The sequence below is a fragment of the Schistocerca nitens genome, chromosome 1 (genome assembly GCF_023898315.1).
Source record: "Schistocerca nitens isolate TAMUIC-IGC-003100 chromosome 1, iqSchNite1.1, whole genome shotgun sequence".
Taxonomy (NCBI): Eukaryota; Metazoa; Arthropoda; class Insecta; order Orthoptera; family Acrididae; genus Schistocerca; species Schistocerca nitens.
Window position 1 is genome coordinate 551,374,791 of NC_064614.1, and position 13,274 is coordinate 551,388,064.

The window sequence follows — 13,274 nt, forward strand, 5'->3', positions numbered from 1 at the left end:
GATCTGTCAATGGATGCCCTAGAACTTTTGCTCTTTCCTGATGAGGGGTCTGAAATTTTTCTAGAAATTTCTGATAAATATGATAATGACTTTGCTTTTGAGCCCGATAACTATCCTGACAGTGAAAGCGATTGATTTTTATATATTTTTATTTACACATTTTTTTAACTGTACACATGTGATAGCTATTACCTCAACAATTTTGAAAATAATTATTTCACAATTGTAATATTGTAACTGTCATTTCCTGTTTTAAAATTATAATATGTAATTTATGAGAGAATGTATAAGTGGACAAGGAAAAAAAATCCCCATGTTTTTCCTGGTTAGAAAATACACTTCCTCTGAGGCAAAAATATGCTTTTTCCATGTTAAGTGACAATATACCATCCCTCAGGATTGTAAAACTTATCCTTTGAATGGTTAAGGTTTTATACACTGGTGTAGAACATCCCGCCACTTTAGGAATCGAACCAAAAACTAGCATTTTGGAAAGATCTTTGATTTGCAGCAAAATTAATTAAAGCCAAATTTTGTTAGCATATCGACAAAAATAACTTCATTGTCTTGCAAGGCAATTAATAATCAACTACCAAAAACCTGGAAATAAAATCAGAAAACTGAAACTAACAACACATATTAGCTTTGCATAATTATGTGAATATTTTAATTCATTTTATAGCTCCCGACTACAGAAATACATTTTGATCTTGAGAGCAGTAAACCAAGAGGAAACAGCAAACTCATTAAACACGGTCCACGTGGAGACTACCTCCATCCCACTACAACTCTGACTGCTCTGCGCATGTGCGAATCTTGCAACTTGGGTGCGCCAGAAAAATGTTTCCAGGTAGCATCTGGCTGCTTGTTGCTACTGCTCATAGAGCTCGAGTCTAGTTACCTTGGATACAGCTAACGGCCACACTTCAAGTAGCCAGAAGCGGGAGAAGGTACTGAAGCAGTTTGTTGTTATTAAGTAATGCATAGTCTTCGTTCCTAAAGCCTTTGACACATTTTGCTGTTGGCAGACTCTTGTGTGTGCGCTGTGTTTTGTTGCTATAAATTGCGCATTTCTTGTGCAACTTAAGTTTTATTTTTTTCCCTTGTTTATGTTTTATTGCTGCTGTGTTATATTGCAGTAATAGGCTTAAGTAAAATTCTTTTTTAGAGTATCAGTTCTTACCAGTCAAGCCCACAAAAATTTAACTGAAAACTGAAACAACGAAAAATTCCCGGAATTCTTAAAATTTCCTGGGTTTTTCCCTGAACGTATACACCCTGTATAATGAACAACCTCAAAAACCTTTATACAACAATTTACATGTAAATCTAAAGCTTTTTTTCTACTTTTGGCCAACATTTCTGAGATCAAGGCCACTGTCTGTTGGTGTATATCAATGTGTAGCAAGGTCCATTATTCCACTTGACCTTTTTCCATGTTTCAGTCAGGCGACTGCAGTGTTCCTGCATTCAAGGCAATCTGTGTGGCCTTTGAAAAGTTGGGGCAGTGACTTCTGTAACCATAGCAAGGTGGTTGTTCAGGACGGAAAGGCTGTTTACCTGTTGTTCAGAACTGCATTGCTGCATTGTGGCCCATATATTCACTGCTGCTACACTTTATAGGCAATGGTGCCTCTGTCATTAACACAACTGCACACTTCCATTGAAACTGGCAGTGTCCATCTACCTCAAATCGAAGTACGTACAGTAGACTCTAGACACAGTTGCCCATGAAGTCTAGTGCTGCACAACCTCGGAGATGGAGTGACCCATGTATCATCCAGCCATGATCTGTACACAGTCAAGAAAGTTATATTTATGTTTTTTATCGTGTGGTCCATTCTAACCCTCGAGCAGGCATGCCAATTTCCATAACAAGAGCAGGTGAGCAGCGTACTTTGTACACATGTAAAGGATAGCTGTCTTTATGTGACCAAGGTAAACATGAATGAGTGAAATCACAGTTTAATCAGACCTCACCCAAATGTATTAAATAGCTAACTGTCTTGCAAACAACTGTGGAACTGTGCTGTTAGCTCTGAATCTGGGGAATTTTCTTGTGCAGTTGTAATTTTTTTCCTCACATATCTCAATCTGTATTTTATATCACTGCTGACATATGAACACGCAACTGATCACTATGTTAGCTGAAGCAGTAATGAAGAAATAGGTATGGGGCCGCAAATGTGTAACAATGGAATGGGACAAGACAATGTAATTTGTGGTTGGCACACTTTATACATAGCTGCATCCACCCAAGAGTTAAAGCCAATGGGCAATAAGCAAGGTCTGATGACATCCCTGTCACATGACAAGGAGCTTTTTCTTATTAATAGTAACATTTTGTGACTGCTATCAAATCTGAAACTTTCCACAAGAAAAGCACAACTGTAAGGCCATTGGTAATAAACCATGATAAAAACTGTCTTTTTTTCCTAATGGTTTAGGAATGATCTGTCAATGGAATCTCATTCAGTCAGTAAGAATATTTTCTTTTATTACAAAAGACATTAGTAGCCACCACATGGGTGGCAATGTAAATACATCAAGTAAAAATCAAGCACTCATTGGTAAATTCTTTCTAAAAAATTCTTATATTAACCTAGAATTATTATTTCTCATGAATACAATCATTTATTTCTCTGGACCTTAAATACATGGTGGTTGTGCCTCTTCTAACACTAAAACACACACACACACACACACACACACACACACACACACACACACACAGACGTACACGCACACGGGTTTATGAAGATATAAAAGCTGTTCTGTGTACATATAAAAACAATGTTGTCTACTCACTACAGCAAAATTAAGTTTCCCAGTCACAGAAAGAGTTGAAGTGGTGCTCTTTCATCCAGTTCCACATTAGACCGAAATTTCAATCCACAAACACACACTTGCTGTAACAACAATTCACTCCTGTTCATTAGCACCTTGTTTGCTAACTCACAAGTACTGCAGGCAGCTATTCAAAATGTGATTTCCCGAGAATGTTTCAGTAATTAAATGACACAGAGCCTTTTCTTCTATAAATTTTAAGTGACAAGTTGCTGCCTGAAATGCTGCCATTTGCTTGCTAAAGGTGTGTATGACGGTTTACATGTCCTCTAGATCTTGTTAGACCGGGATACGGTCCCATCTCCATATGGTACCATCATCACACACACACAGCAACACTGAGCCATCACGGCTAAGACTAGTTTGTCGGATTGCAGCAACACATCGAGGATGTGTTAGTGCTGTACAGCGTGACTGGCTAGGATCTGATACATCCAGATCCCAAACAAAAGTTTTCCCTACTTGGTTTCCCAGTGCCAGAATCTGCAAAAGTAAGAGACCACTATTAACTATTTTGCCTTGCTGTTCCAAAAATGTGGAAATATATTACCTGCAGAAATGATATCTTTACATATTGTATTTTAAAATAACTGCCACACTAATGCCTATTGTACATTTGTGCAAAATGAACTCCAGTGGTACATGTATTTTTACACATTTGTAAAACTCTCACTTATATGTTCGAACTTTCTCGGTATTAGAATATGTGTAGTGCAATCTTGCAGCTCCACACAAATTTAAGACACTAAAGCATTTCTTGCCAACAGGAATGAATGCTTAACTAAATGGTGTGTCAATCCAAGAATGATGACATGCATGATAAATTAAAATAGAATGAGAGAACATATAATATGGAATCTGAAGGGACTCTAGAATACTATGTAATATGGCTGGACATTGAGACAAGCAATAATAATGCAGCTGATAGGAAACCAAACTGTTTTATGCATATTTCACAAATGGTCACATAATAATGCTCTGTTAGATTTCCACATCACATCCAGGTGTCTCCATATGAATGCTGTGTCACACTGTAGTTTAATTTTCAACTGATATCAAATATTAATCCTACACCGAGCCTCAAATGGGGAAAATTTATCTGAGGAATGGTACGCAACAAAAATATGTTATCACAATTTAGAAAGATTTATAAACACAGTAATGGGAAGCCCTTGGTGAAATATACATAATGCAAGGAATAAAGGTAACAACTTACCTTGTAGTTGAGGTATTGTAGGGTCGATGGGCACATCGACCCAAGGTTTCGGACAGCATGTCTTTCTTCAGAGCAAATTAGTACATAAAACAAACAAACAAACACACACACACACACACACACACACACACACACACACACACACACACACAGGTTGGACAAAATTATGGGAATTCCATGAGAAATGCAAGCTTGAACATAAATGCAGATGCTGGCCAAGCTTGTAGTTTGAGCTGTTGTATTTAACCACAAACAGCACCTGTGCAACATCCTTAATGTGTTGCAAGTGTTAGTTGTGGTCACGAGCAGTGCTCTGTGTAATTGTGAGTGCATTATGCCGAAGATAAGTAAATTCAAATGCAGGCAAATTGTTGGTGCTTGTGTGCTGGTGGCTTCCATAACCAATATAGCTGAAGTGTTTGGTGTTTCAATAGGCACCATACTGAAGATTTATACCACATACAGGAAAGCAAAAAAACATTATCTGTTAAGTCACAACACGGATGAAGGTGTGTGGAGAGACAATCATTGAATAGGACTAAAATGACAATGAGAGGACAACAGCTGCAAAAGTCAATGCACAACTGAATGTCGCACTCGTGAACCCTGTCAGCACCAAAACAACACATAGTGAGCTCCATGAACAGGGAACTGCAAAGCAAACTGGAATTCCACAACCACTCATCAGTGATGCAAATGCCTGTAACAGAAAAACATGGTGCCGAAGTCATAAAACCTGGACTATGGAGCAATGGAAGAAAATTATTTGGTCAGATGAGTCTCACTGCACATTGTTTCCAACTTCTAGCAGAGATGACGTCCAAGAGGTTAAACGTGGCAGGAGTTCTGTGATGACTTGGGCAGCCATATCGTTGTATTCCATGGGCCCCATCAGTACTCTGCAAGGTCACATTACTGCAGAGGATTATCTGACCATTTTGGTAGGTCAGGTCCATCTCATGGTGTAATGTTTATTCCTTAGTGATAGTGCTGTGTTCCAAGATGACAGGGTGCCTTTTCACAAAACTCGCATCATCCAGGATGGTTTTGTGAGCACAGGGATGAATTGTCGCATCTCTCTTGGCCACCAGTCACCATATCTCTATATTAGTGAGCTTTTGTGGCCTGCTTTTGAAAGAAGAGTTTGTGATCGCCATTCATCTCCATCATCATTATTTGAACGTACCATTATTTTGCAAGAAGCTGTTTTTAATGCCAATGGTTTTCCTACATCGAAAGAGGCATGTAATGTATTTTTTTCTGTAATTTCCATACTTTTATCCACCACATGTAAATTGTCCTGGCCAACAGTTGAGCTGTAGTGTTGGTACAATATAATTGGATGGGACATTGCAGTCAGTGATACTCTCTTAATGGCTCTACCTCTCCAGGGGACAGTGCTTTGTAGAAGCACTATTCATAGAGGCAGAGGAGCTAACAAGGGAGTCTAATACTCCCACTTCTCAGAATATCCAGAAACAGCCGAAATGGGAAATAGGGAAAAACCCATAACACTGGAGTTTTAGTTTTCAGGATCCAACAGGGACATCCACTGGTCATCACAACCACCACCTCACATGATTGGAGGGTAATCAACCAAAAGGTTGTACTGGTTAGCAAACCCTTACAAGGAAAGCCAGCACAAAATTCCTGGCTGCAGAGTGAGAACAGTGCCTGAAACTGTACTTAAAGAGTTCTCGTAGGTCCGTCAAGATAATGAAAGCTATAGAGTGACAAAGGTGCTAACGCAGACACTGCAAGTGATATGGATAAACCAGCAACACCATGAAGAGACAATTGCTGTCCTGAATCACCTTCTAGGACGACAGGAGCCGGATGTGGCCCTGATCCACCAACCCTATCTACATAAAGGGAAGTTCTTAGAAAGAACTGGAAGTAAGTTGATTTATGCTAGAAATCCAAAGAACTCGAGAACATGTATTTCTATTAAGATGGAATTTCATTCATGCCAATGGTGGACTTCTGCTCCAGGGAGTTAGTGACCTTCAGTATGAAACAACATGACGAAGGAAATTGTATTGGCATTAGTTAACTTTCTTTACAAGGACAGTAATACTACTACTCAGCAAGTAAGGAGAGTGGTAGATGGCTAATAACAGAGGGACGAACAACTGCTGATTGGTTCTGATGCAAACACCCACAATTTGGTGTGGGGAAGCAGCAATGCCAACAGCAGAGGTGAGCACCTACTTTATTTCTACTGGAAAATAATCTGAAAATCTTGAATAGGTACAGGGAAACTACCTTCAGAAAGAGAAGAAGGGAAGAATAACTTAGATAACTTTCTGATCCACTCAAATGGGTAGTTATGTCATACAATGGCATATGGTGTATCTAGCCATCCTTATTCGACCACATGTACACAGATAAGCCAAAATATTATGACCACCTGTTTAATATCGAGATGGTCCACTTTTCAAACACAGTACAGCAGCGATTCTGCTTGGCATGTGTTCTGCAAGTACTTGATAGATTTCCAGAAGTATGTGGCACCAAATGTCCACTCACTAGTTACTAAATTCCTGCAAATTGCGGGACGGTGGTTTGTGGGCACGCAGCTAGTGCACGATGTGTGTTCCAATGGGTATAGATCAGGGGCATTTGTTAGCTAAGACATAAATGTGAGTTCACTATCATGCTCCTCAAAGCACTGCAGCACTATTCTGGCTTAGTGTCGTGGAGAGCTATCCTGCTGGAATATGTCACTGCCATATGAGGAGACTTCAATCATGAAGGGATGCAGTCGATTCGCAATAATGTTCACGTAGTTCACTACTGTCCTGGTGTCTTCCAGTACTACCACAGGTCCCACAGAAACCCAACTCAATGTACCCCATAGCATTATTCTGCTCTCACCAGCCTGCATCTGTGGCGTGGTACACATTTCCAGCAACCACTCACCCAGACGACAGTGTTTAAGGACCCAACTGGTTGACCTGGTCTAACAATAAATGTGATTTATTCAACAGGTGACACATTTCTACTGATCCACGGTGAAAACTCAATAAAGCTGTGCCCAAAGCTATCATAAATGACAATGTAACTGAAACAACAAATGAACATGTAAGGGTTGTGTGAAGTGGAGCTCCATGTTCAACAAAGGCCTTTTGAACGGTGTGCCCCAAAACATATGTGCCTAACCAGTCTTGTACTCTGTCGTCAGATTGGCCACAGATCACTGCCTATCCTGGATTGCACAGTGGGGGATCATCCAACTACTACGTTTTGTGATGACACGAGGAAGTCCAATACCATACAGCCTATTCATTATTTCACCATCCTTCAACCTCTTTCCTTAGGTCCTTATGACAATAGTACACAAACAGGCAACCAAATTCGCCATTTCAGAGATTCTAGTTTCCAGCCGCAGCGCCACAACAATATGCCCTTTGTTAAAACTGCTTATATCAGTGGATTTCTAAATCTGGGGCTTGTATCTTCGTTGTAATGACTATCCATTTGTCTCTTCTGCTTATATTCTTTCTTTACTGTGTCACGTGCCCACACCACCACCAAGAGGCACTCAACCTCGCAGAGGCCAGTGGTCATAATCTTTTGGCTCATCAGTGTATATTAACCTTTTGTTTGGAATGTATGTTAAACAGACTATGGCTTGTAGGAACCCTAGGAAAATAGACTGGGATTCATATAGGCAAGACCTAAACTCACATTTATCTGAAGTCGGAACTTCAAAAAGGAGCCCGGTAGATTTTGACGAAATGGCAGAAAGTGACATCTGCCAATAAGACCACTTATTTAAAAAACTGCACAGTCATCAAGAATGCGCAAATAGAACAACAATCTGGAAGTGTAAAGGAAGCAGTTCAAATTACTGTCCAACCTTGCATGAAAGAAAGGAGAATGGGTAAAATATTGGGGGCCCTGGTCAAAGATAACCTTGCGACCAAGCAAGTGAAGCTCTCTTCCTGAAACATATTCTGTGAGGAAGCGGAAGGTACAGCTACTTGCACTAGGCTTTATAAATCTTTGCTGAAATACTAACTAATCTTGGAGGTACTTTAAGAAGGATGGTGAGTATGCCAGGACAGTGAGTGAGATGCTGAATGTGCTGCTCCTCAAGACTTACTTCCCTCAATGCACTCTTGGCAGATAAAAAAAGATGAGGAGTCAGTCCTGAGAGACACTTGTTTACAGGTGATCAAAGGGAAAAGTGGGACTTAACTAGTTAATGTGCACATTAGAGACAAGAGGTTAACTGTGGTTCCTCTACATGTAAAGCAACACACACAACAAGCAGATAAATTACTTTTAAATTAACAGCCTCAGTTGCAATGTTTACCTAGATTTACCTAGGTTTCAGTTGGGATAACCCAACCTTCTTCAGAATAAGAGGAACTACGATTTTTCCATAATGGACAAGGTCTAAAACTAAAAACTATAATATAGTAATACATCGTCATATTGCAATAACTTATCTGGGAAACAGCCTTGGCCCCACTTCGCGACCGCAGTATGGCAGCAATGGAAGTTGTACTGGAACTGGCTGTAGCCTCGAGAGCGCATGCGCAATGGTGTCTCATGCGTACTTGTTAACACTGGTACCAACATGCACTCCTAAACTTAAAATTTTTGAATAACCAGGTGCGGCTAACAAAATTGACGTATACGTTATCCTGTAAGGAACAAAGATATATCAACTGTCTTAACATTTTTAATAATTTGTTGTACATCAAAAGTGAAGGGAGCAATGCGTTTACTATTTTAAGCCAGCCTAGCATATTCGGGCTGATCGTCGAACTTGACTGCATGAGGATAACTACGGGTTTGAAATACCAAATAATCCCAGCTATTCAGCAAATGGGAGTGCTAAAAACATGTTGGCAAGGGTATAATGATTACTCCCTAAAATTATGGCGGATGGAATGCTAGGCTGGCTTAAAATAGTAAACGCATTGCTCCCTTCACTTTTGACGTACAACAAATTATTACCAATATTAAGACAGTCGATATATCTTTGTTCCTTACAGGATAACGTACACGTCAATTTTGTTAGCCACACCTGGTTATTCAAAAATTTTAAGTTAAGGAGTACATGTTGGTACCAGTGTTAACATGTACGCATGAGAGACTATCGTGCATGCGCTCTTGCGGCTACAGCCAGTTCCAGTACAACATCCGTTGCTGCCGTACTGCGGTCGCGGAGTGGGGCCAAGGCTGTTTCCCAGGTAAGTTATTGCAATATGACAATGTATTACTATATTATAGTTTTTAGTTTTTTACCTTGTCCATTATGGACAAATTGTAATTCCTTTTATTCTGAAGAAGGTTGGGTTATCCCAACTGAAACCTAGGTAAATCTAGGTAAACATTGCAACTGAGGCTGTTGTTAATTTAAAATTAATATTTACACAGTTGCTGACAGGGCCACGAAATGTTAAAAATATTAAAATCACATATATCATGTAAAACAGCAATTCAGCAACTCCTTGGGAAGGCGAGGAGAGCTCTCCACATCTTCCTGGATATCGGTGGTCAGTGGGGTGGGGTGGTCGAGAGCTTTTTAGTTGTATGACCTTTGAATCTATGCTTAAATCTGCAGAAGAGCATGGCACTGAGATCACCACATGCAGGTGGCTTAAGACCACACTAAGTAGAAAAAGGTAGAGGCCACTTCAATGGATGAAAAAATGGTGATCAACACCACCAGGGGATGTCCACAAGGACTATGGAACCTGGTGGAAAGTTACATACTGTAAGCTTTTTTTCTTCTTAAGATACACAGACAATTTGGTCATAGTAATATTTAGCAAATTTGCTAGTACTGTTAGAACAGTGACAAAATGTGCACTAGACATTATGGAAAACTGTGCAAAAATAGGATCTAAGGGCCAGTCCCATGAAAACTATTGTAGTACCATTTACAAGGAAGCAAATCTAGTACACATCCTGGAATCTCTAGCACCTTAATGCAACTCTACAAGTAGAGGTGGTAGTGAAGTGTCTAGGGACAACCCTGGATGTGAAACTATCATGGACTCATTAAGAATATATGTTCCAAGGCAAAAAGCACTCTTATGAGCAGTAGAAGAACCTGTGGTAAAAACTAGGGTCTACACCCCAGGAGTACGTAATGGATAGACACCACTCTAATGAGACTTATTTTAATTCATGGGGCTACAGTATGGTGGAATAATGAACAGCAGAAGGTGGCTGCTAAGGAGCTTGGCAAGGGGCAGACATTGGCCTACTTAGTCATAACAGAAAGAATTAGCAGCACACCCAGTGCTGGGATGGAGATCATCCTGGCAGGACGTATCCCCATTACAGCTTTGGGTTACAATGGAAGTAGTGGCAGAGGCATATAGGTTAAAAACTGGAAATAACTGGATTCCTTTAAGATATCCAGACTCACACACCAATACATTGAGTATCAGCTCTGAAATCTATATCAGCCCCTGCAGTGTGATCAAAGATCATTCCAAAATGCCCTTGAGACACGGGGGAAAGTAAAAGGATTAATCTGGCTGTGGGTCTCCAGTTATCAGAAATTAGTAGCAGCAAACAAACTAAAACTATGTATCTGTATTATGAGGCAGCACATAGAATATTGGACTACATTCCAAAAACAAGAACATGGCAACCTAATGATGCTGAAACTACAAAAGAAGTCCTGTAATCCTGAACTTGAACAGGAAACAGCTTAAACTCATGATAGGACTCATGACTGGTCATGGTAATTTTAGCGAACACCTGCACACCATGGTCCAGAGAAAGAAGCCCTTAATTGTAGGCTATGTTGTGAGGAGGATGACACCACACCACACTTAATCTCCCAGTGTGAAGTTCTGGAGGGCAAAAGACACAGATTATTCAGGTCAGTAGAGCCTGAAGAAATTGTGTCTAATAACGAACTAGGAAAGAGTCCCCTACAGCTTCTTATGGGTACCAGTTGATTTTCCTACAATCAGTGAGTGAAACCAACATTAAATTCAGTTCTGGTGTGGAAAATATTGGGCTAAGACCACTGTTCTTTTTGTCTCCCTGCATTAACCAAATTAAATCAAATAATGGCGTTAAATTCTTCCTGGACACTTTGGTTTCCAAACTTCATCTGTTGCTAGGATTTTTTAAAAAAATATCGAACAATGGAAACTGTAGATAGGAATATCAACAATGCAGGAAAAGATAGATCACTACTTACCATCAAGACCTGTCAAGTTGCAGACAGGCACGATTAAAAGACACTCACATATAGCTTTCGGCCACAGCTTTTGTCAGTAAAGCGAGAGAGAGAAAGAGAAAGATAGACACACACACACACACACACACACACACACACACACACACACACACACACACACACCTGCGTGCGTGACCCCCAACTCCAGCGTCTCAGGCCAGATGCTTTTTCACAGTTCACCTGAGGGTTACAATTTTTAAAAATATTTCCCTCCAGTAGTTTCTCTGTTAACATCTTTTGCAGCCCCATTTGTCTTATAATGATTCCGTGAACTCAGTTTCAGTGCAGTTAATCTACCAATAATAACCACCTCTACTGTCAATCAATAAACCTATGCTGCATTCAAATGATGAAGTATTTGGGCAGTTTCCCCACAGATCAAGCATTATCATAATTCTACTTCTACAGAACTGGAAGACTGTCACTGACAAAACAAAGCCCAGAGTTTCCCAGAAACATTTATTCTATTTTGATTATACAGTGGCTGCTGCATATTCTTGGGTTTTGTCATGGAGGATAACAATATTTCTAAAGAAAAATTTCCAGTCAGTTTAGGAACATTGTGGACATCAACATTAACACGTGTCAAGTGTCCAAGTGTACAGAGAACTTAAATATCTTTAAAAAAGTTGAGTTCCAAACTGCACTATTTCTCAATATAATATTTGATAATTTTATACAATTTCTCACCAAAGTACTGACTTTGTTCAGTTCTACTGAGTGCCTTGACAGTGTGTGTGTGTGTGTGTGTGTGTGTGTGTGTGTGTGTGTGTGGGGGGGGGTGCGCGCGTGTATGTGGATGTGTTTGTGTGTGTGCGCGCGCGTGTGTGCGCGCGCGTGTGTGCGCGCGTGTGTGGGTGTGTGTGGGTGTGTGTGTGGGTGTGTTTTCATCCTTCTGAGCCATAAACCAAAAATAACCTTGTAATTGAGCTTCGACTCAAAGTGTACATATACAAACAAAGCAAAATTTCACAAACCTTTTGCCAAAAGTCCATGGCGAATCTGACAAACCATATTTCACACTCACGGTACTCAAAACGATGAATAATTGTAACGTTTGTGTCATTAGTTTTCAATTCTTTATCTTCTAGCCTCCCAGGTTTCCAACAGACAATACAGTTTTCACATGACTGCAAAGAAAATAAACACACAATTAATTACTTGAAATTAAAGCTACAAATCTCTCTCTCTCTCTCTCTCTTTTGCACACATGTCCCCATCCCCCCCTCCCCCATACACACAGTAACAAAAATTATGAAAAGTTTGTAGCTTTAAGAACTAAAATCATAAAAATTTATAAAAAATAATTTTCGCTGTGTCATGAAGATGTGAATGTATATAAAACTTATTTATTTCTCACATTTGATTTAGAAAAGTCACAGAAGTAACAATACTATAAACCAAAAGTTTCGTTAGGGTTCAACATTTCATGGATCATGAATTCCAGTTTTGACATGGATTTGGTAAGGAACACGCTTTAGCTTTGTCGAAATAAGGATCCCATATTTACCTGGGGAATCCTAGGAAGTGACGCAAAATGCTCACAGTTTTGACATGGATTTGGTACGGAACATGCTTTAGCTTTGTCGAAATAAGAATCCCATATTTACCTGGGGGATCCTAGGAAGTGACACAAAATGCTCACACGGTCAGGAAGACAGCTTTTAAACAAAAACCATCCAAATAATGCAAGTCTAAAAAACACGGTGATGTTTTGTACCCGATATTAAGTGCCACAGAAGCACGTAACAAAATTATTTCCTGAAAGAACCATTATGATTGTTCGCCTTGTATCTTGTATCATGTTAACTGACTGACAATTTATTTTTAGGGGTGTAATTGTGTTGAACATACTGTAGTAATGGACATTTGGAATGCAAATGGAATTGCTAGCACGTAATTTTCCTTACAATTACAATATCTATGAATATTTAGAAAAGCCAAACTTTAACAATTTCAGGTAGAAATCTGCAAGGTACAGTCATTACA

General features: G+C 39.6%; 1 protein-coding gene across 2 annotated transcripts in view; it reads right to left on the reverse strand.

Moving 5' to 3' along the window:
• Nucleotides 1-2,484: 2,484 nt before the first annotated feature.
• LOC126254371 (polycomb protein EED) overlaps nucleotides 2,485-13,274 on the reverse strand; it is a 102,358-nt gene continuing 91,568 nt past the window's right edge. For both annotated transcript variants that reach the window (XM_049955307.1, XM_049955306.1), the window contains 2 exons: nucleotides 12,263-12,415; nucleotides 2,485-3,330 (listed from right to left, as the gene is read on the reverse strand). In XM_049955307.1, the coding sequence (XP_049811264.1) occupies nucleotides 3,127-3,330; nucleotides 12,263-12,415 (357 nt within the window). In that variant the 3' untranslated portion in view covers nucleotides 2,485-3,126. The remainder of the gene's footprint in view (nucleotides 3,331-12,262; nucleotides 12,416-13,274) is intronic.